The following is a 25,000-nucleotide window of genomic DNA, read 5'->3' as shown; positions in this document are numbered from 1 at the left end:
CGATTCTTATAACTGCTCAGTTGGAGGGTTATGTAAGACTGGGTCGCAGGAAGTTCAAAATTTTTTTGTGAAAATATGACCACATTTTCCTACTTCTTTCATACACACACACACACACATACACACACACTGCACTCACCATATCACCAGCTCTAAAAGGGTTAATACCACGGGAGCCCTGCCCCCCAGCAATACTGAATCCCAGCCCAGGGTTTTTGCGAATCACGGAGCGAAACTGCAACAGGACACAAAGTGTTAACAGCTCATTAAAAGAACAGGAAGACGACAACCAAAACCCACCAACAATGGACTACAGTGAAACAGCTTACCTCCACAATGGACTACAGTGAAACAGCTTACCTCCACAATGGACTACAGTGAAACAGCTTACCTCCACAATGGATTACAGTGAAACATCTTACCTCCACAATGGACTACAGTGAAACAGCTTACCTCCACAATGGACTACAGTGAAACAGCTTACCTCCACAATGGACTACAGTGAAACAGCTTACCTGCCACAATGGACTACAGTGAAACAGCTTACCTCCACAATGGACTACAGTGAAACAGCTTACCTGCCACAATGGATTACAGTGAAACAGCTTACCTGCCACAATGGACTACAGTGAAACATCTTACCTCCACAATGGATTACAGTGAAACAGCTTACCTCCACAATGGATTACAGTGAAACAGCTTACCTCCACAATGGACTACAGTGAAACAGCTTACCTCCACAATGGACTACAGTGAAACAGCTTACCTGCCACAATGGACTACAGTGAAACATCTTACCTCCACAATGGACTACAGTGAAACATCTTACCTCCACAATGGACTAGGAGAAACAGCTTACCTCCACAATGGACTACAGTGAAACATCTTACCTCCACAATGGATTACTGTGAAACAGCTTACCTCCACAATGGACTACAGTGAAACAGCTTAGCTGCCACAATGGACTACAGTGAAACAGCTTACCTCCACAATGGACTACAGTGAAACAGCTTACCTCCACAATGGATTACTGTGAAACAGCTTACCTCCACAATGGACTACAGTGAAACAGCTTAGCTGCCACAATGGACTACAGTGAAACAGCTTACCTCCACAATGGACTACAGTGAAACAGCTTACCTCCACAATGGATTACAGTGAAACAGCTTACCTCCACAATGGACTACAGTGAAACATCTTACCTCCACAATGGACTACAGTGAAACATCTTACCTCCACAATGGACTACAGTGAAACAGCTTACCTGCCACAATGGACTACAGTGAAACATCTTACCTCCACAATGGACTACAGTGAAACAGCTTACCTCCACAATGGACTACAGTGAAACAGCTTAGCTGCCACAATGGACTACAGTGAAACAGCTTACCTCCACAATGGACTACAGTGAAACAGCTTACCTCCACAATGGACTACAGTGAAACATCTTACCTGCCACAATGGACTACAGTGAAACATCTTACCTCCACAATGGACTACAGTGAAACATCTTACCTCCACAATGGACTACAGTGAAACAGCTTACCTGCCACAATGGACTACAGTGAAACATCTTACCTCCACAATGGACTACAGTGAAACAGCTTACCTCCACAATGGACTACAGTGAAACATCTTACCTCCACAATGGACTACAGTGAAACAGCTTACCTCCACAATGGACTACAGTGAAACATCTTACCTCCACAATGGACTACAGTGAAACATCTTACCTCCACAATGGACTACAGTGAAACATCTTACCTGCCACAATGGACTACAGTGAAACATCTTACCTGCCACAAGGGACTACAGTGAAACAGCTTAGCTCCACAATGGACTACAGTGAAACAGCTTAGCTCCACAATGGACTACAGTGAAACATCTTACCTCCACAATGGACTACAGTGAAACAGCTTACCTCCACAATGGATTACAGTGAAACATCTTACCTCCACAATGGACTACAGTGAAACAGCTTACCTCCACAATGGATTACAGTGAAACATCTTACCTCCACAATGGACTACAGTGAAACAGCTTACCTCCACAATGGATTACAGTGAAACATCTTACCTCCACAATGGACTACAGTGAAACAGCTTACCTCCACAATGGACTACAGTGAAACAGCTTACCTGCCACAATGGACTACAGTGAAACATCTTACCTGCCACAATGGACTACAGTGAAACAGCTTACCTGCCACAATGGACTACAGTGAAACAGCTTACCTCCACAATGGACTACAGTGAAACATCTTACCTCCACAATGGACTACAGTGAAACAGCTTACCTCCACAATGGACTACAGTGAAACATCTTACCTGCCACAATGGACTACAGTGAAACAGCTTACCTGCCACAATGGACTACAGTGAAACAGCTTACCTGCCACAATGGACTACAGTGAAACATCTTACCTCCACAATGGACTAGGAGAAACAGCTTACCTCCACAATGGACTACAGTGAAACAGCTTAGCTGCCACAATGGACTACAGTGAAACATCTTACCTGCCACAATGGACTACAGTGAAACATCTTACCTCCACAATGGACTACAGTGAAACAGCTTACCTCCACAATGGACTACAGTGAAACAGCTTAGCTGCCACAATGGACTACAGTGAAACAGCTTACCTCCACAATGGACTACAGTGAAACATCTTACCTGCCACAATGGACTACAGTGAAACATCTTACCTCCACAATGGACTACAGTGAAACAGCTTACCTCCACAATGGACTACAGTGAAACAGCTTACCTGCCACAATGGACTACAGTGAAACAGCTTACCTCCACAATGGACTACAGTGAAACAGCTTACCTCCACAATGGACTACAGTGAAACAGCTTACCTCCACAATGGACTACAGTGAAACATCTTACCTCCACAATGGACTACAGTGAAACATCTTACCTCCACAATGGACTACAGTGAAACAGCTTACCTCCACAAGGGACTACAGTGAAACAGCTTACCTGCCACAATGGACTACAGTGAAACAGCTTACCTCCACAATGGACTACAGTGAAACAGCTTACCTCCACAATGGACTACAGTGAAACAGCTTACCTCCACAATGGACTACAGTGAAACATCTTACCTGCCACAATGGACTACAGTGAAACAGCTTACCTCCACAATGGACTACAGTGAAACAGCTTACCTGCCACAATGGTTTACAGTGAAACATCTTACCTCCACAATGGACTACAGTGAAACAGCTTACCTCCACAATGGACTACAGTGAAACAGCTTACCTGCCACAATGGACTACAGTGAAACAGCTTACCTCCACAATGGACTACAGTGAAACAGCTTACCTCCACAATGGACTACAGTGAAACAGCTTACCTCCACAATGGACTACAGTGAAACATCTTACCTCCACAATGGACTACAGTGAAACATCTTACCTCCACAATGGACTACAGTGAAACAGCTTACCTCCACAATGGACTACAGTGAAACAGCTTACCTGCCACAATGGACTACAGTGAAACAGCTTACCTCCACAATGGACTACAGTGAAACAGCTTACCTCCACAATGGACTACAGTGAAACATCTTACCTGCCACAATGGACTACAGTGAAACAGCTTACCTGCCACAATGGACTACAGTGAAACAGCTTACCTCCACAATGGACTACAGTGAAACATCTTACCTGCCACAATGGACTACAGTGAAACAGCTTACCTCCACAATGGACTACAGTGAAACAGCTTACCTGCCACAATGGTTTACAGTGAAACATCTTACCTCCACAATGGACTACAGTGAAACAGCTTACCTCCACAATGGACTACAGTGAAACATCTTACCTGCCACAATGGACTACAGTGAAACAGCTTACCTCCACAATGGACTACAGTGAAACATCTTACCTCCACAATGGACTACAGTGAAACATCTTACCTGCCACAATGGACTACAGTGAAACATCTTACCTGCCACAATGGACTACAGTGAAACAGCTTACCTCCACAATGGACTACAGTGAAACAGCTTACCTGCCACAATGGACTACAGTGAAACATCTTACCTCCACAATGGACTACAGTGAAACAGCTTACCTCCACAATGGACTACAGTGAAACATCTTACCTGCCACAATGGACTACAGTGAAACATCTTACCTCCACAATGGACTACAGTGAAACAGCTTACCTGCCACAATGGACTACAGTGAAACATCTTACCTCCACAATGGACTACAGTGAAACATCTTACCTGCCACAATGGACTACAGTGAAACAGCTTACCTCCACAATGGACTACAGTGAAACATCTTACCTCCACAATGGACTACAGTGAAACAGCTTACCTGCCACAATGGACTACAGTGAAACAGCTTACCTCCACAATGGACTACAGTGAAACATCTTACCTCCACAATGGACTACAGTGAAACATCTTACCTGCCACAATGGACTACAGTGAAACAGGTAACCTGCCACAATGGACTACAGTGAAACAGCTTACCTCCACAATGGACTACAGTGAAACAGCTTACCTGCCACAATGGACTACAGTGAAACAGCTTACCTCCACAATGGACTACAGTGAAACAGCTTACCTCCACAATGGACTACAGTGAAACAGCTTACCTGCCACAATGGACTACAGTGAAACAGCTTACCTCCACAATGGACTACAGTGAAACAGCTTACCTCCACAATGGACTACAGTGAAACATCTTACCTCCACAATGGACTACAGTGAAACAGCTTACCTCCACAATGGACTACAGTGAAACAGCTTACCTGCCACAATGGACTACAGTGAAACATCTTACCTCCACAATGGATTACAGTGAAACATCTTACCTCCACAATGGACTACAGTGAAACAGCTTACCTCCACAATGGACTACAGTGAAACAGCTTACCTGCCACAATGGACTACAATGAAACAGGTAACCTGCCACAATGGACTACAGTGAAACAGCTTACCTCCACAATGGACTACAGTGAAACATCTTACCTCCACAATGGACTACAGTGAAACAGCTTACCTGCACAATGGACTACAGTGAAACAGCTTACCTGCCACAATGGACTACAATGAAACAGGTAACCTGCCACAATGGACTACAGTGAAACAGCTTACCTCCACAATGGACTACAGTGAAACAGCTTACCTGCCACAATGGACTACAATGAAACAGGTAACCTGCCACAATGGACTACAGTGAAACAGCTTACCTCCACAATGGACTACAGTGAAACAGCTTACCTCCACAATGGACTACAGTGAAACATCTTACCTGCCACAATGGACTACAGTGAAACAGCTTACCTCCACAATGGATTACAGTGAAACAGCTTACCTGCCACAATGGACTACAGTGAAACAGCTTACCTCCACAATGGATTACAGTGAAACAGCTTACCTGCCACAATGGACTACAGTGAAACAGCTTACCTCCACAATGGACTACAGTGAAACATCTTACCTCCACAATGGACTACAGTGAAACAGCTTACCTCCACAATGGACTACAGTGAAACAGCTTACCTCCACAATGGACTACAGTGAAACAGCTTACCTCCACAATGGACTACAGTGAAACAGCTTACCTGCCACAATGGACTACAGTGAAACATCTTACCTCCACAATGGACTACAGTGAAACAGCTTACCTGCCACAATGGACTACAGTGAAACATCTTACCTCCACAATGGACTACAGTGAAACAGCTTACCTCCACAATGGACTACAGTGAAACAGCTTACCTCCACAATGGATTACAGTGAAACAGCTTACCTGCCACAATGGACTACAGTGAAACAGCTTACCTGCCACAATGGTTTGTATGCTCATTTTTATCTGTCACTGGCAAGGAGAGAACGCAAGAATTTTCTTGTATAGGCCATATGACCCGTTACAACAGATCGTGTGGGCAACGTCAGAGTGAACCTTTGTTATAGTAGTACTGGCAAGGAGAGAGAGAGAGAGACAGAGACAGAGACAGAGAGACAGAGAGAGAGAGAATACATTTTTAATTCCACAGGCATGGACCAAGTCTTTGAATGAGATAAAACAAAAACAGAAAGATGTCGTGAACAGAAAGATTGAAAACAATTTCTAAACTGACTCATAAACATATACCAACATAAAAATAGGCAAGCCAGACATGAAGAAAGGGAAAGTGAAAAAAAAAAAAAAAAATGAAACACAAAAAAACTGAAAAAGGGAATATTCTAACAAACTGAAAAAAGAAAAAAGAAAAAAAAAATCATAATATCTGGCCACTGCACTGATCAAGGCAGTTGCCAGGTATTTTTGATAAGTCATTCAGAATCCTACTATCGGAAATCAATCTTAAACTGATGAAATTTCCAGTCAATCCAAGGGAGATAATTTTCAACAGTGCACACATCATAAAGTACTTTTTTTCCCCCTATCTATTTGATTTTTCTTTAATATATATATTTCACGGATCTATTCTACTGTAGATTCACAATCAATACACTGTACATCTTTAGCTGAAAAAGTGGTGTCAAAACTGGACTGAACATCCAGGCTTTACTTAACGCTGTGAGGATGCAAAGTATGGTTGCCCTGCCACAAAAGACTTATATTTCAGTTTTATTTCAGCTGAACCTGGATGAACTGAGATCAACTTATGAACTAAGACCAATGTCACATGAGTTTGTTATTACTATTTTTTTGCACTCATCAATGGTGTCATTGCTTTTGCTAAATAAAAAGTGATGCAATCTCAAGTGAAAGAAGATTGGTCAGGGAATGAACAAAGACCCTGACCTGTAAGCTCTGTCTTTTCTCAATGAGGTGATAGCCCTTCACTGATGTGCATACTCATTAGCAGCAGTCAAGGTGTTAAGAGAAAGGGTGAAAGTGTTAATCATTTTATCTCCCCACCCACAATGGACTACAGCGAAACATCTTACCTGGCCACAACGGTTTGTATGCTCATTTTTATCTGTCACTGGCAAGGAGAGAGAGAGGGAGGGGGGGGGGGGAGAGAGAATACACTTTTAATTCCACAGGCATTGACCAAGTCAAGTGAAAGAAGATTGGTCAGGGAATGAACAAAGACCCTGACCTGTAAGCTCTGTCTTTTCTCAATGAGGCGATAGCCCTTCACTGATGTGCATATCCATCAGCAGCAGTCAAGGTGTTAAGACAAAGGGTGAAAGTGGGTGTTGCCTATTTTTTCTTATCCTCACTGATATCATTCACCAACGAGCAGAGACCTAAGAGAGTGGACATCATTCAATGGATATCAAGACAGGGTTTCACAAGACCAAGCTAACATGCATGCATATATGCTCACACACAGATACACACTCATCATCCAACCCCACGAGGAGTACTTGTGAGCGTGGATAGTGATAAACTCACCAAAAGATTTGGGGGGGGAGGGAGAGTTGTGGGGTTGGGAGTGGGAAGGGGAAGGGGGGGATGAGGTAGAAGGAAGATGATTCATTCTGGGATGATCGAAAAAGGTTTCCTGTGGGATGGATGCTGATGATTTGTGTGTGTGCATGTGTGTGTGTGTGTGTGTGTGTGTGTGTGTGTGTGTGTGTGTGTGTGTGCACACACAAAATGAGTCACTTACTACATCTCTGGATTCTTGACATGAAGATTCTGACAGAAGGTGGCCGTGAACAGAATAAAAGCCTTCTTCTTTCACAGGAGTGGTCTCCCTGGAGGGTGTGCCTTGTGAAGAGCTGTTGCAACGAAGTGAGGTGTCTCGCTGGGAGGGTGGAGTGGACGAACGAGGGGAACCTGGTTTGGCGCGGTTAAATCATGTCAAATGATATTTATAATGATGAAAGTATCCATATTGCACTGAATCTTGTGTACAGAGAAAATGGGTGTCATGGCCAAATGGTTAGAGCGTGGGATATTACTAAGTTTGTTCCCCGGTTTTGACACACCTGGTGGGTGAAAGGTGGAATTTTTCCCAATCTTCCAGGTCAACATATGTGCAGACTTGCTGTTGACTGAACCCCCTTCGTGTGTATATGCATGCAGTATATCAAATATGCTTGTTAAAAATCCTGTAACCCATTTCAGGGTTACGGAATCATGAAATGCATCAACCATGACAGATTCATCAGAAGGTGGATATTGGTCATGTAATGGAAAGAAGAAGAAGAAAAAAGAAGCACGAAACAGATGTCAACACAGTTCTCACAAAACGTCACTACTCTGTTGAATGAATGAATGGCTAAATCTCTGACAACAAAAACCCGTATAATATTCATTCATGGGGAACTCAACTATCAATTACGCATGTATACAAATACGCAACAATTGTAGCAAAATGTTCTTGCTGCTCATAGTCATATGCATCATACATCTTAGGGACTTCTGATAATGATTTTATGATTCACATATAATCAGAAAAGAAAATTAAAAGCACATACTGATCATTAAAAAAAACAACCTTTTAAGGTGCAAATGACAAAGTAAAAATCAGAATACACACTTCACAGTACACTATAACTCTCTGTCCCTGTTCCCTGACCCCCCCCCCCCCCCTCTATCTCTGTCCCTGTTCCCTGACCCCCCCCCCTCTCTCTCTCTCTGTCCCTGTTCCCTGACCCCCCCCCCCCTCTCTCTCTCTCTCTCTGTCCCTGTTCCCTGACCACCCCTCTCTCTCTCTCTCTCTGTCCCTGTTCCCTGACCCCCCCTCCCCTCTCTCTCTGTCCCTGCTCCCTGACCCCCCCCTCTCTCTCTGTCCCTGTCCCCTGACCCCCCCCCTCTCTCTCTCTCTCTGTCCCTGCTCCCTGACCCCCCCCCCCCCTCTCTCTCTCTGTCCCTGTTCCCTGACCCCCCCTCTCTCTGTGTCCCTGTTCCCTGACCCCCCCCCCCTCTCTCTCTCTGTCCCTGTTCCCTGACCCCCCCCCCTCTCTCTCTCTGTCCCTGCTCCCTGACCCCCCCTCTCTCTGTGTCCCTGTTCCCTGCCCCCCCCCCCCCCGCCCCCTCTCTCTCTCTCTGTCCCTGCTCCCTGACCCCCACCCCCCTCTCTCTCTCTCTGTCCCTGTTCCCTGACCCCCCCCTCTCTCTGTGTCCCTGCTCCCTGACCCCCCTCTCTCTGTGTCCCTGCTCCCTGACCCCCCCCTCTCTCTGTGTCCCTGCTCCCTGACCCCCCCCCCCCCTCTGTGTCCCTGACCCCCCCTCTCTCTCTGTCCCTGTTCCCTGACCCCCCGCCCCCTCTCTCTCTCTGTCCCTGTTCCCTGACCCCCCGCCCCCTCTCTCTCTCTGTCCCCTGACCCCCCGCCCCCTCTCTCTCTCTGTCCCTGTTCCCTGACCCCCCCCCTCTCTCTCTCTCTGTGTCCCTGTTCCCTGACCCCCCCCTCTCTCTCTCTGTCCCTGTTCCCTGACTCCCCCCCTCTCTCTCTCTGTGCCTGTTCCCTGACCCCCCGCCCCCTCTCTCTCTCTGTCCCTGTTCCCTGACCCCCCCTCCTCTCTCTCTCTGTCCCTGTTCCCTGACCCCCCCCCCTCTCTCTCTCTGTCCCTGTTCCCTGACCCCCCCCTCTCTCTCTCTCTGTCCCTGTTCCCTGACCCCTCCCCCTCTCTCTCTCTCTGTCCCTGTTCCCTGACCCCTCTCTCTCTCTCTGTCCCTGTTCCCTGACCCCCCCCCCCCCCATCTCTCTCTCTGTCCCTGTTCCCTGACCCCCCCCCCCCCCGCCCCCTATCTCTCTCTCTGTCCCTGTTCCCTGACCCCCCCCCCCTCTCTCTGTCCCTGTTCCCTGACCCCCCCCTCTCTCTCTGTCCCTGTTCCCTGACCCCCTCTCTCTCTCTCTCTCTGTCCCTGTTCCCTGACCCCCCCCCTCTCTCTCTCTCTCTCTCTGTGTCCCTGTTCCCTGACCCCTCCCCCTCTCTCTCTCTGTCCCTGTTCCCTGACCCCCCCCCTCTCTCTCTCTCTCTCTCACACACATACAAAACACACACAGAGACACACACATACACAGAGTTCACTGAATCAAATCAAAATTACTTGAATAAAATCCACCATCCCACTCACACAAACACGCACCAAAACACTTCCAAATTTGACAGACTGAGAGAGAAAGAGAGACTGAGAGAGAGAGAGAGAGAGAGAGAGAATGAAGGAGAGAGGGGCAGGGAGGAAGGAGACAGGTGGAAAGAGGGAGAGAGGTGGGGCTGGATTGTACATCAGAGTAAAAGCACAGTACCAAAACAAAAAAAACCCCAACTTATGCAAAAGCTCAAGGCCCACCACCTACCTGAGCGTCTGGCACTGAAGTCCCCAATGCGTTCATACACATGATGGCCGTGCCCGTAGCCGCTGTCTGTGGAACTGGACACCTGAGAGGACGGATCCTGCACACTCTTGAACATGGCCACATCCTCGTAGCTGCTCATCAGGGGTTTGCCCGCTTCCAGTGGCTCCCCGTAGGGGTTGGGATAGCCTTCAAACGTCTTCTGAGGGGATATGGATCCTCGCGACGACCTTTCCTCCCCATCCTGCTCCCTCGACCCTGACCTTGGGCGAGCAGGCGGAGGAAGGTCTCGCTGCGGGTAAGGTGAGCATCTAGCACCACTGCTGTCCAAGCGAGAAAACTGTGTGTAGTTGACTCGGTTGTGGTCAGAATAGGATGGGGGAGCGGGGCTGTGTGCAGTGTGGTGGTGATGGGACGGGTATAACTGAGTCTGTGAACCTCCCGGGGAGGCCGTGTGGGGGGGCGGAAGGGGAAAGTCCTGACCCGAAAGTCTGCTGCTGCTGCCGTGGCTGTCACGCGAGGCGGCGTCACTCCCTGCCTGTGACCCCTCCCCGTGACCCTGTGACCCCTCCCCGTGACCCTGAGAGCCTCCCCCCACCGCCCCTTCCACACTCTGACACGACGGACTGCCCCCTTCCCTGTAACGCAGATGGTTTGTCCTTGAACCTTCAGCGTAACCCTGGTGAAGGGATGTCCTGCGAGAAGGCAACATGCCCCCTGAGCATCGGTCCTCCTGATGCACAGTGGCCAGGGTTTCATAGTTCCTGTCGTGGTCTGCACAGCGTGGGTCAGTCCTGGCTGCCCTGTCCCCAGGGAGGCTGAAGTGAACGGCCGTGTACTGAGGGTTGGAGAAAGACTTGCCTCTCTTGGCGCTGTCCTGCAGGGAGTTTTGAGTGCTGAAGCTTTCCGAGGGGTCGGAATGGGGGTCAAGCGTGGTGGTGGTGAGGTGGGAGGGGGTGTGGGCTGGTGGGGGCTGACCCTGCTCCCTGTATGGAGCTGGGGACGGCATGGAGCTGGTCTGGAACCAGGAGGACAAAAATATATCTTGTGCTTGTTCTTCAGCTTTTCTGGCTGATTTTTTTTTTTTTTTTCAAAAAGAAAAAGAACTGAAGATGATAACAGAAATTATCCACACACAAGCACACACACATACATACACATCACAAACACACACACACTGAAAACACATACTGTAAACACACATATCCACACAAGTCACACACTGAAAACACATATTTACTCAACACCTTGCAAGATAGCTTTTTTTCTGTGTATACAGACTGACAACACAATATTCACACAAGCACATCCATACATATCCCCTCACTTGCAAGTATACACACACATGCTCATACTACTCACACACAACACACATATCAAAACTCCTCCAACCTTCATGAACATCCACGCACAACACACATAAAAGCTTTAACCTTCAGATACATTTAACACACATAAACATTGAACCTTAAAATACATTTCATGCACATCTTACACACAACACACATAAAAGCTTTAACCTTCAGATACATTTAACACACATAAAAATTGAACCTTAAAATACATTTCATGCACATCTTACACACAACACACATAAAAGTTCCAATCTTCAGCAAACATTTCACAAACAACACACATGTAAAATCTCTAACCTTCAGCAAACATCTCACACACATGTAAAAGTTCCAACCTTCAGCAAACATCTCACACACAACACACATGTAAAAGTTCCAACCTTCAGCAAACATCTCACACACAACACACACATAAAAGCTCCAACCTTCAGCAAACATCTCACACACAACACACACATAAAAGCTCCGACCTTCAGCAAACATCTCACACACAACACACACATAAAAGCTCCAACCTTCAGCAAACATCTCACACACAACACACATAAAGGAGGGTTCCCACAGATGTGAGCAAACAAAATTCCATGATTTTTCCAGACTTCTCCAGACCAGACTGAATATTGTCCATACCAAATGACGGGCGCAATAGCCGAATGGTTAAAGCATTGGACTTTCAATCTGAGGGTCCCAGGTTTGAATCTTGGTAACAGTGCCTGGTGGGTAAAGGGTGGAGATTTTTATGATCTACCAAGTCAATATGTGTGCAGACCTGCTAGTGCCTGAACCCCCTTCATGTGTATATGCAAGCAGATCAAACGGGCACATTAAAGATCCTGTAATCCATGTCAGTGTTCGGTGGGTAATGGAAACAAGAAGATACCCAGCATGCACACCCCCGAAAATGGAGTATGGCTGCCTACATGGTGGGGTAAAAACGGTCATATACGTACATATGAGTGAACATGGAAGTTTGCTGCCCACAAACGCAGAAGAAGAAAGTCCATACCAAACACAAAGCCAAGCAGAATAAAAAAAATTGTCTGCTGATGAAAGAGATTGGTAGATTATTACTGATGTTTAGTTTTCATCACCTTTTATTCATCTAATTTTTATTGCTTGTTTGTTTTTCATTCATTTTGTTCTTCACTGGTCAAGGGTTTCATCAAAATCCCAAGATTTTCCAGACCTGGTCCTCTTATTTTTGGCAAGACTTTTCCAGACTTCCATGATCACAACTCCTTACGTGGTCTACAACGATTTTATTCTGTAAATTTATTTCAATGCACAGCTATCTTCTTTCGTATCTTCTTCTGCCATATACGGTATTTTCTTGAATAATACATTTTCTATGAGGTTTTAATCTCACTAATGATGTAGCATGGATGGCGTGCTGTAACAGCCAGTGCGAACTGGCGCATGTTCATGTGTGAGGAGGAGGGTTTAAATGGGTGTGTATGTATGCAGGTGATGCTTCACGAGGGGCCAGGAGGGTTTAAATGGGTGTGTATGTATGCAGGTGATGCTTCACGAGGGGCCAGGAGGGTTTAAATGGGTGTGTATGTATGCAGGTGATGCTTCACGAGGGGCCAGGAGCGTTTAAATGGGTGTGTATGTATGCAGGTGATGCTTCATGAGGGGCGAGGAGGGTTTAAATGGGTGTGTATGTATGCAGGTGATGCTTCACGAGGGGCCAGGAGGGTTTAAATGGGTGTGTATGTATGCAGGTGATGCTTCACGAGGGGCCAGGAGGGTTTAAATGGGTGTGTATGTATGCAGGTGATGCTTCACGTGGGGCCAGTAGGGTTCAAATGGGTGTGTATGTATGCAGGTGATGCTTCACGAGGGGCCAGGAGGGTTTAAATGGGTGTGTATGTATCCAGGTGATGCTTCACGAGGGGCCAGGAGGGCTTAAATGGGTGTGTATGTATGCAGGTGATGCTTCACGAGGGGCCAGGAGGGTTTAAATGGGTGTGTATGTATGCAGGTGATGCTTCACGAGGGGCCAGGAGGGTTTAAATGGGTGTGTATGTATGCAGGTGATGCTTCACGAGGGGCCAGGAGGGTTTAAATGGGTGTGTATGTATGCAGGTGATGCTTCACGAGGGGCGACACGCAGGTGCATCTGTTCTGTGTTTAATCAGTGTTTTAGTTGTGTTCCGAATCGTTCCTGGAAGTCATGTTTGTGTTTCTGTGTTGAGTAATTGTCTATGTTTGTTTTGCCATACCTGATGTAATTTCTCTTAATGAGATAATAAAGTTGTTCTTATCTTATCTTATCATATCTTATGCAGGTGGATGAGATGGTGTGCAGCAGGAGGTGAATGCTGGCTCATTTTGTGTCACAAAGATCTCACCATTGTCCCAGACCCCGCAGCCTTCTTCTTCCTCTCCTCCAACACGGTGAACAGTTCACGCTGCAGGTCCCCCTCCTTCCTTCCACTGCCCTGAAACTGCACCGACCTGCCCCGCGCCGACTGGGACGGCGATGGGAAGCCCTGTGCTGCCTGCTTGCTCGCGGGGGAGCTCTGCTCCGACAGCGAGTTACGACCCAATGGAGACGGGGAGGGAGGGGCGGCCAGGTGGGGGTTGCTGCCTGAAGAGGGACGGCTGCTGGAAACACCGGTGTAGTTCTGCTGGGGGGCGAAGGAGACGCGGTGGGTCTCAGACGTCATGCGGGCATCCAGGTCCTGGGGTAAACTGTGGGTTGGGTGGAGACGGTACACGCCTGGTTTCACTGAGGAGGGGGGAGGGGTCGGCGTGCTGGCACCCCCTCCCCATCTCCCACCCCCTCGGCCGGCGTAGGATTCCAGGTCGCTGGCGTAGCCGCCTTCTCGTCGGCTTCCGTGCCGTCTTGACCTTGACATTGATGGCTGTGACCTGACTGACAGGTTGTCCTTGGCATCAGAAGAATACTGTCGGTAAAAGCTCTGCATGTCGTGGTCACTCTTGTAGCCCGTGTCAGAGTCGTACTCCCTCATACGCCGTGATCGCCGGCCATGGTGGTGATGATGCTTGTGGACGAGCTGCTTGTGGTACAGGTCTTCATATGTGTAGGATGGCCTTCTCTGTACTGTCTGTTCCAACTCCTGACCGTCAACAGTGGCCAGGTTGGGCGTGGACTTACGACGTCCTGATATCCGTCCATCTTCAGTGTCAGAGCCTGCTACGCCCCGCCCTCCTGAAGAGATAAGGAAAATGGTTGGTAGATTGTTTCATAATCAAAATTCTTTTTTCTTGGACAATGATTCTTTATTTTACCACTTCAAAGTACTGTTAATAATTTTTTGATAACTGCTCTTGCTAAAGAAGGAGAGAGAGAGAGAGGAAGAGAGACACACTGACAGAGAAAAGTTCTGTGTCTCCTTCACGATGACAGATGGCAAACCACTGAACCAAACAAAGCTGCTAACACATTAACTTCAGTGCCCGTGACTATGCCCATGGTGCCCTTATTTTGTTGAAATTCTGAAATGAATACGATGTTATCTTTACTTTGTTACCATCCTCCTCCTTCTCCTCCTCCTCATCATCCTCCTTTGAAAAATGGAAGATGTTAACATGAAAGGTATGTCATCATTTGAAAATAAATACAAAGGAAACATGGAGCATGACTCTGTTATAGAAATAATCTGTTCTTTGAGAAAGTGTTGACATGTAATTTCTGACACATTGCTGGAAAACAAGTACACAGGAAAAACACAGAACAGCTATACATTGTTTCATACTTTGAAATTGAAATAGTCACTGTGTGCTTCAGCATGATTTATAAACATTCAACATGTTGAACTTTAAACATGGTCAATCATTCTGTCAATTGCACGCTTAGTGTACTGGAATCTTTGTTGCAATCTTCATTCAGTTTTCTGTGGGTGGATGATAAAGATTTGATGAGTTCTGCACAACAGCATTTAAAGACATGCATTTTTTTTTTTTTTAGACTTCCTTCAAGACATTAAAAAGTACAAGATATTCACAATGAAACTGGGTCAGTTAAATCACTGAAAACCATGCAGGGCTTGCACACACACACTGACATGCCATGCTCTTTTTTCAGCAGCTACTTCCCAACACATGCACACACACAGTTCCTGTCATGAATTTAACTGGTCTTCAGTAACAAAAATGTATTGTAAATTTCATTGCACACAACATGCGTCATATTTAGGATACACAGCAGATGTGTCTATCCTGTAACAGAAAGAGAGAGAGGGGTTGGGGGGGGGAGAGAGAGAGAGAGAGAGACCAAGAGCGAGAGAGAGAGCGAGAGAGGCAGACAGACAGAGAGACATAGACAGAGTTGAGTCATTCAATGTTCTTATGCATGTAAGTGTGTCTAAAAGTAGATTATGTCAGCTTCTGCCAATATAACTTCATACCGGTGAAACATGGAAAAGAATCTTCTTGTATAAATTGAGGACAATGCCTTTTTGAGAACATGTCAGTTTGAAAGTTACGTCAGCATGTGAAAGTGACGTCAGCATGGGAAAATCCGTGAAGAATAAGTGACGTCAGCATGTGAAAATCCGTGAAGAATAAGTGACGTCAGCATGTGAAAATCCGTGAAGAAAAAGAACCGAGGAGTAGCAGTGTGTTGTTCTTTAGCATTTTATATTTGAATCAATGAATGGTAACTTAATGTTGTTCTTTAGCATTTTATATTTGAATCAATGAATGGTAACTTAATGTTGTTCTTTAGCATTTTATATTTGAATCAATGAATGGTAACTTAATGTTGTTCTTTAGCATTTTATATTTGAATCAATGAATGGTAACTTAATGTTGTTCTTTAGCATTTTATATTTGAATCAAAGAATGGTAACTTAATGTTGTTCTTTAGCATTTTATATTTGAATCAATGAATGGTAACTTAATGTTGTTCTTTAGCATTTTATATTTGAATCAATGAATGGTAACTTAATGTTGTTCTTTAGCATTTTATATTTGAATCAATGAATGGTAACTTAATGTTGTTCTTTAGCATTTTATATTTGAATCAATGAATGGTAACTTAATGTTGTTCTTTAGCATTTTATATTTGAATCAATGAATGGTAACTTAATGTTGTTCTGTAGCATTTTATATTTGAATCAATGAATGGTAACTTAATGTTGTTCTTTAGCATTTTATATTTGAATCAATGAATGGTAACTTAATGTTGTTCTTTAGCATTTTATATTTGAATCAATGAATGGTAACTTAATGTTGTTCTGTAGCATTTTATATTTGAATCAATGAATGGTAACTTAATGTTGTTCTTTAGCATTTTATATTTGAATCAATGAATGGTAACTTAATGTTGTTCTTTAGCATTTATATTTGAATCAATGAATGGTAACTTAATGTTGTTCTTTAGCATTTTATATTTGAATCAATGAATGGCAACTTAATGTTGTTCTGTAGCATTTTATATTTGAATCAATGAATGGTAACTTAATGTTGTTCTTTAGCATTTTATATTTGAATCAATGAATGGCAACTTAATGTTGTTCTTTTGCATTTTATATTTGAATCAATGAATGGTAACTTAATGTTGTTCTTTAGCATTTTATATTTGAATCAATGAATGGTAACTTAATGTTGTTCTTTAGCATTTTATATTTGAATCAATGAATGGTAACTTAATGTTGTTCTTTAGCATTTTATATTTGAATCAATGAATGGTAACTTAATGTTGTTCTTTAGCATTTTATATTTGAATCAATGAATGGTAACTTAATGTTGTTCTTTAGCATTTTATATTTGAATCAATGAATGGTAACTTAATGTTGTTCTTTAGCATTTTATATTTGAATCAATGAATGGTAACTTAATGTTGTTCTTTAGCATTTTATATTTGAATCAATGAATGGTAACTTAATGTTGTTCTTTAGCATTTTATATTTGAATCAATGAATGGTAACTTAATGTTGTTCTTTAGCATTTTATATTTGAATCAATGAATGGTAACTTAATGTTGTTCTTTAGCATTTTATATTTGAATCAATGAATGGTAACTTAATGTTGTTCTTTAGCATTTTATATTTGAATCAATGAATGGTAACTTAATGTTGTTCTTTAGCATTTTATATTTGAATCAATGAATGGTAACTTAATGTTGTTCTTTAGCATTTTATATTTGAATCAATGAATGGTAACTTAATGTTGTTCTTTAGCATTTTATATTTGAATCAATGAATGGTAACTTAATGTTGTTCTTTAGCATTTTATATTTGAATCAATGAATGGTAACTTAATGTTGTTCTTTAGCATTTTATATTTGAATCAATGAATGGTAACTTAATGTTGTTCTTTAGCATTTTATATTTGAATCAATGAATGGTAACTTAATGTTGTTCTTTAGCATTTTATATTTGAATCAATGAATGGTAACTTAATGTTGTTCTTTAGCATTTTATATTTGAATCAATGAATGGTAACTTAATGTTGTTCTTTAGCATTTTATATTTGAATCAATGAATGGTAACTTAATGTTGTTCTTTAGCATTTTATATTTGAATCAATGAATGGTAACTTAATGTTGTTCTTTAGCATTTTATATTTGAATCAATGAATGGTAACTTAATGTTGTTCTTTAGCATTTTATATTTGAATCAATGAATGGTAACTTAATGTTGTTCTTTAGCATTTTATATTTGAATCAATGAATGGTAACTTAATGTTGTTCTTTAGCATTTTATATTTGAATCAATGAATGGTAACTTAATGTTGTTCTTTAGCATTTTATATTTGAATCAATGAATGGTAACTTAATGTTGTTCTTTAGCATTTTATATTTGAATCAATGAATGGTAACTTAATGTTGTTCTTTAGCATTTTATATTTGAATCAATGAATGGTAACTTAATGTTGTTCTTTAGCATTTTATATTTGAATCAATGAATGGTAACTTAATGTTGTTCTTTAGCATTTTATATTTGAATCAATGAATGGTAACTTAATGTTGTTCTTTAGCATTTATATTTGAATCAATGAATGGTAACTTAATGTTGTTCTTTAGCATTTTATATTTGAATCAATGAATGGCAACTTAATGTTGTTCTTTAGCATTTTATATTTGAATCAATGAATGGTAACTTAATGTTGTTCTTTAGCATTTTATATTTGAATCAATGAATGGCAACTTAATGTTGTTCTTTTGCATTTTATATTTGAATCAATGAATGGTAACTTAATGTTGTTCTTTAGCATTTTATATTTGAATCAATGAATGGTAACTTAATGTTGTTCTTTAGCATTTTATATTTGAATCAATGAATGGCAACTTAATGTTGTTCTTTTGCATTTTATATTTGAATCAATGAATGGTAACTTAATGTTGTTCTTTAGCATTTTATATTTGAATCAATGAATGGTAACTTAATGTTGTTCTTTAGCATTTTATATTTGAATCAATGAATGGTAACTTAATGTTGTTCTTTTGCATTTTATATTTGAATCAATGAATGGTAACTTAATGTTGTTCTTTAGCATTTTATATTTGAATCAATGAATGGTAACTTAATGTTGTTCTTTAGCATTTTATATTTGAATCAATGAATGGTAACTTAATGTTGTTCTTTAGCATTTTATATTTGAATCAATGAATGGTAACTTAATGTTGTTCTTTAGCATTTTATATTTGAATCAATGAATGGTAACTTAATGTTGTTCTTTAGCATTTTATATTTGAATCAATGAATGGTAACTTAATGTTGTTCTTTAGCATTTTATATTTGAATCAATGAATGGTAACTTATTGTTGTTCTTTAGCATTTTATATTTGAATCAATGAATGGTAACTTAATGTTGTTCTTTAGCATTTTATATTTGAATCAATGAATGGTAACTTATTGTTGTTCTTTAGCATTTTATATTTGAATCAATGAATGGTAACTTAATGTTGTTCTTTAGCATTTTATATTTGAATCAATGAATGGTAACTTAATGTTGTTCTTTAGCATTTTATATTTGAATCAATGAATGGTAACTTAATGTTGTTCTTTAGCATTTTATATTTGAATCAATGAATGGTAACTTAATGTTGTTCTTTAGCATTTTATATTTGAATCAATGAATGGTAACTTAATGTTGTTCTTTAGCATTTTATATTTGAATCAATGAATGGTAACTTATTGTTGTTCTTTAGCATTTTATATTTGAATCAATGAATGGTAACTTAATGTTGTTCTTTAGCATTTTATATTTGAATCAATGAATGGTAACTTAATGTTGTTCTTTAGCATTTTATATTTGAATCAATGAATGGCAACTTAATGTTGTTCTTTAGCATTTTATATTTGAATCAATGAATGGTAACTTAATGTTGTTCCTTGACTCAAGGACACTACAGCAGGCACAAAGGGGTGTGGGGGCCCTGATCACTGGATTGTGACCAATGCCTGTCTGACTCAAGGACACTACAGCAGGCACAAAAGGGTCTGGGAGCCCTGATCACTGGATTGTGACCAATGCCTGTCTGACTCAAGGACACTACAGCAGGCACAAAAGGGGTGTGGGGGCCCTGATCACTGGATTGTGACCAATGCCTGTCTGACTCAAGGACACTACAGCAGGCACAAAAGGGGTGTGGGGGCCCTGATCACTGGATTGTGACCAATGCCTGTCTGACTCAAGGACACTACAGCAGGCACAAAAGGGGTGTGGGAGCCCTGATCACTGGGTTGTGACCAATGCCTGTCTGACTCAAGGACACTACAGCAGGCACAAAAGGGGTGTGGGGGCCCTGATCACTGGGTTGTGACCAACGCCTGTTTGACTGCTTGGTTTACTGATGTGAAAAGGGAAGGAAAGAAAGTGAACAGCCTCCCCCGTCACTCCCCCCCAATACCTGACCTTACCAATTCTGTAAAATACTCCTACTCACTCTCACTCTTCATTTAGACTAGGTGACAACACACACACAAAAAAAAAGAAAAAAAAGAAAGAAAGAAATATCATAATCATGCAGAAAAAAAAGAGGAAAAGGTTATCCCGTCAGTAATGAAACAGTCTTTTAGTTGCAACATACTGGATGAAAGGTCTTTGTGCCTTGTCATGCTTGAAGGAAAGAGATTGTTAATCAATCACAAACCAACCAGCCTAAAAAGACCGGAAAACTATTTTCATGCCAAGGGAACCAGAACAACAAATACCAAGGCCGGGGCCCGAACCCTCCTCCTCCAGGACTGTTTCCAGTTTGTGCTGCTCTTCCTTTCCACCTTTCTCCTCCTTCCCCTTCTCTCCCCGTTCTGCCCTACCAAGAGCGGCCAACACCTCTTTGCTTTGATGACCATGATCGGCGTTTTGCAGCAGGTCAGGTGTGCGAGAGTCCACCTGATTCACCACACCTGACCCGGGAGGGGACTTGCCTGGTCTGTGGGAACGACCGGTCAGAGCAAACGCCACCTCGTCGGTCAGCTCTGGGTTGGAGTAGCGGTGCTGCATGCGGGCCTTGTCCTTCATCTGCTTCTCCTGCAATGGAAACAACCCGTGCACTGCTTCATCGCTTACTTCTTTTTTTTCCTTTTTACTTCTTAGTTACTGGTTAAAGTTATAAATGTATTCACAAATCTGCCACTTCCTATCTCGCTCTCTACGATCGGTTTCAGATCCACTCTGTTTAAGCATACCCAGATTCAAACACTCCAATGTTGGCCACCGTTCTTTCTGTCTCTGGACCTTGCTTTTGGAATGAACTTCCTCTTTCACTTTGTCAGGTCTCCACACTCAGCTCTTTCAGGTCCTGCCTTAAAACCCACCTCTTTCTATGACAGCCCCCTTCCCTGCCTCTTCTTTGTCTTCAGTTTCTCAAGTTTAAGAGTTATGCATGTATGTGAATGACTGGTGTGAAAGCGCTTTGATTTGTCTCTGCACAAGATTCAGCGCTATATAAATACTAATTATTACTATTATTATTATTACTGTCATTATTTAAGTTCCCAGAGTCCTGAGCAATGAATGTACACCACTGTGTCCAGGATTCAGCATAGCTAGGTGGTGGGGGAGGAGATAAAAGAACAAAATATGATGAGGGAGGGTGGGGGGTTGGGGGGGGGGGAGACAGAGAGAGAGAGAGAGAGAGAGAGAGAGAGAGAGAAACATTGAGACAAGACCGTATGAGTGAGTGGGTGAGTGACTGAGAGTATGCATGTGTCTTAATGACTTTCCACTCAGACATTTTGTTTGTGTCCATGCATGTGCGTGAGCAAGCGACACCTGCATACAGTGCAAAGTGTGTACAAAATCAAAACATATATCTTTGCACACCAACAATCCATGCCCTCCTCAGTAATGAACTCAGAGAGGATGCTAACAGAGGAAGACAACGTAAGACAGGGACTGAGGGTGTGAGTGAGAGCCTGACAGCACACAACACACCACCTGTCCAAGCCTTTCAGCTTGCTGCCGACTGTCACCTTTCTCCCCACCAGTCCCTACGCAGTACAAGGATGAAAAAAAGAAAGGAAGGAGAGGAAGCCAATAGAATATTAAAAAAAAGAAAAAAAAGAAAGAGAAAGGTATCTACCACAGTCAGCAGCTATACCTTGTCAAAACGATACAAGCGGTGTGTTTCCTGTCGGGACGGAGACTGAGGTTTGTTGCCGCCGTTTTCGTGGGCACGCACATCAGCTGCAGAGTCCCCTGCCCTTGATGCAGCGCCACCTGTCTTCTGCACACCAGCACAGGACACACAGGGGTGACAGACTGGATTACCAACATGATTTTGTGAGCATTCCGACATGCAAAGAGCCCGAGACTTCAGCTACACATGCAGCAAAATATAGGATATACACATGACACATGACCAATAGCCGAATCTTAACAAGAGGCACAAGTATATAATTTGTTTTCAATATGCTCAAGGTCTATATGGTTTGGGGTTTTTTCAACATGCTGATAGATAGATAGATAGACAGATCGATAGACAGATAGACGGACAGAAAGATAGATTGATATGTTTATTATAGATAAACAGATATATAGATAGATGGTTATTTATATAAGTTTATGAACATATATTTTTACCATGTACTTAAAGTGGCACTACACTGTGTGTGTGTGTGTGTGTGTGTGTGTGTGTGTGTGTGTGAGCATGCGTGCATGCATGTGTATATGCGTGCATGTGTGTGTGTACGTGTGCATGTATGTGTCCATGCATACATGCATGCATATATGTTTCTGTCTGTGTATATCTGTGCCTGTCTGTCTTTCATGTGCATGCATACATGTAAGTGTCCACAAATGTGCAAATGCACTGGAGTACACAGCTATGGCCATGCTTGAGCGTGACTGTAAGTGGGTGTATTCATGCAAGTCTATCCGTGTGGATGCATTCATGCATGTCTGTATGTTTATCTGTGTGGATGCATTCATGCATGTCTGTATGTCTATCTGTGTGGATGCATTCATGCATGTCTGTATGTTTATCCGTGTGGATGCATTCATGCATGTCTGTATGTCTATCTGTGTGGATGCATTCATGCATGTCTGTATGTCTATCTGTGTGGATGCATTCATGCATGTCTGTAGGTTTGTCTGTGTGGATGCATTCATGCATGTCTGTATGTCTATCTGTGTGGATGCATTGATGCATGTCTGTATGTCTATCTATCTGAATGCATTCATGCATGTCTGTATGTCTATCTGAATGCATTCGTGCATGTCTGTATGTCTATCTGTGTGGATGCATTCATGCATGTCTATCTGTGTGGTTGCATTGATGCATGTCTGTATGTCTATCTGAATGCATTCGTGCATGTCTGTATGTCTATCTATCTGAATGCATTGATGCATGTCTGTATGTCTATCTGAATGCATTCGTGCATGTCTGTATGTCTATCTATCTGAATGCATTCATGCATGTCTGTATGTCTGGATGCATTCACTCTGTCTAGATGCATTGATGGATGTCTGTATGTCTATCTGTCTGGATGCATTCACACATGTCTGTGTGTCTGTCTGTCTGACGCATTCACAAATGCCTGTATGTCTGTCTGTCTGGACGCATCTACACATGTCTGTATGTCTATCTGTCTGGATGTATTCATGCACGTTTGTACGTCTGTCTGTGTGGATGCATTCAAGCATGTCTATGTGTCTGTGTGGATGCATTCAAGCATGTCTGTCTGTCTGTGTGGATGCATTCAAGCATGTCTGTCTGTCTGTGTGGATGCATTCAAGCCTGTCTATGTGTCTGTGTGGATGCATTCAAGCCTGTCTATGTGTCTGTGTGGATGCATTCAAGCATGTCTATGTGTCTGTGTGGATGCATTCAAGCATGTCTATGTGTCTGTGTGGATGCATTCAAGCATGTCTATGTGTCTGTGTGGATGCATTCAAGCATGTCTATGTGTCTGTGTGGATGCATTCAAGCATGTCTATGTGTCTGTGTGGATGCATTCAAGCATGTCTATGTGTCTGTGTGGATGCATTCAAGCATGTCTATGTGTCTGTGTGGATGCATTCAAGCATGTCTGTCTGTCTGTGTGGATGCATTCAAGCATGTCTATGTGTCTGTGTGGATGCATTCAAGCATGTCTATGTGTCTGTGTGGATGCATTCAAGCATGTCTATGTGTCTGTGTGGATGCATTCAAGCATGTCTATGTGTCTGTGTGGATGCATTCAAGCATGTCTGTCTGTCTGTGCCCAGTCTGCCAAAGACAAAGGAAAAGACTCCTACCATTCCCATCAACGCGAACGTTACCTCCTGCTTCCCGCCGTGCCTGTGGGGGGCGTGGTGGGGGGACCAGCCAGAGGCCTCCGCCCCCTCCCCCATCGACTGCCGCATGGCCAGGTTCCGCATGTGGCGCGCCTTCTCCCGCATCTCCTTGGGGTAGGGCGTTGGGCACCTCACCAGATGACCCTGTGGGACAACACAACACGCCAAGGTCAGCAATGTCAGCTGCTCTAAACCTAACTTCCTTCTCCTTCAAGATTCAAATAGGATTTTACTATAAAAAAAAAAAAAATTAAATTAAAAAACCGTTTAAAAACCTTCAAAGCAATTTTAAATGTCAATTTTTTTTCTATACATACATACCTTCCAGATTCAAAACTGCCAAATTTCAAAATATCAATGGCCAAAATGTCAAAATGTTTTTGATGTCAGAGACTCGGGATAAACTGCATGACATTTTGAGTGCCATCATTTCAGTCACAAAGAATTTATTGGGATCAAGTTGTTTTTTTAATTTCAAAATCAAATAAAGAATTTTGGAGCTGTGCTCTATCACTGTCAGAAACTATGCATACGTACATATATATTTTGTTTGCAGTAGTATAGAGGCCAAAATTAACTCTTTTTTTTTTAAGACAAACCTGGGTCATTTTTAGAATACTTTAAAGGACTTAAAAAAGGTATGTCATTAATTTTTTGGGGGGTAACAAATTTCAAAATAAAACATAAAAAAACCAGTATGATCCCTTCTAGT

General features: G+C 42.7%; 1 protein-coding gene across 10 annotated transcripts in view; it reads right to left on the bottom strand.

Annotated features, from left to right (window-relative positions):
- LOC143280209 (uncharacterized) overlaps positions 1-25,000 on the bottom strand; it is a 181,390-nt gene that overhangs the window by 3,369 nt on the left and 153,021 nt on the right. For 9 of the 10 annotated variants that reach the window (XM_076584831.1, XM_076584841.1, XM_076584833.1 and 6 more), the window contains 7 exons: positions 24,250-24,432; positions 22,112-22,237; positions 20,937-21,039; positions 13,944-14,767; positions 10,238-11,252; positions 7,597-7,766; positions 140-235 (listed from right to left, as the gene is read on the bottom strand). In XM_076584831.1, the coding sequence (XP_076440946.1) occupies positions 140-235; positions 7,597-7,766; positions 10,238-11,252; positions 13,944-14,767; positions 20,937-21,039; positions 22,112-22,237; positions 24,250-24,432 (2,517 nt within the window). The remainder of the gene's footprint in view (positions 1-139; positions 236-7,596; positions 7,767-10,237; positions 11,253-13,943; positions 14,768-20,936; positions 21,040-22,111; positions 22,238-24,249; positions 24,433-25,000) is intronic. The other variant, XM_076584840.1, reaches the window with a different exon arrangement.

This window comes from Babylonia areolata, chromosome 3 (assembly GCF_041734735.1).
Source record: "Babylonia areolata isolate BAREFJ2019XMU chromosome 3, ASM4173473v1, whole genome shotgun sequence".
NCBI lineage: Eukaryota > Metazoa > Mollusca > Gastropoda > Neogastropoda > Buccinidae > Babylonia > Babylonia areolata.
The sequence above is the reverse complement of the archived record's forward strand: the minus strand, read 5'-3'. Positions and strand labels throughout refer to the sequence as shown.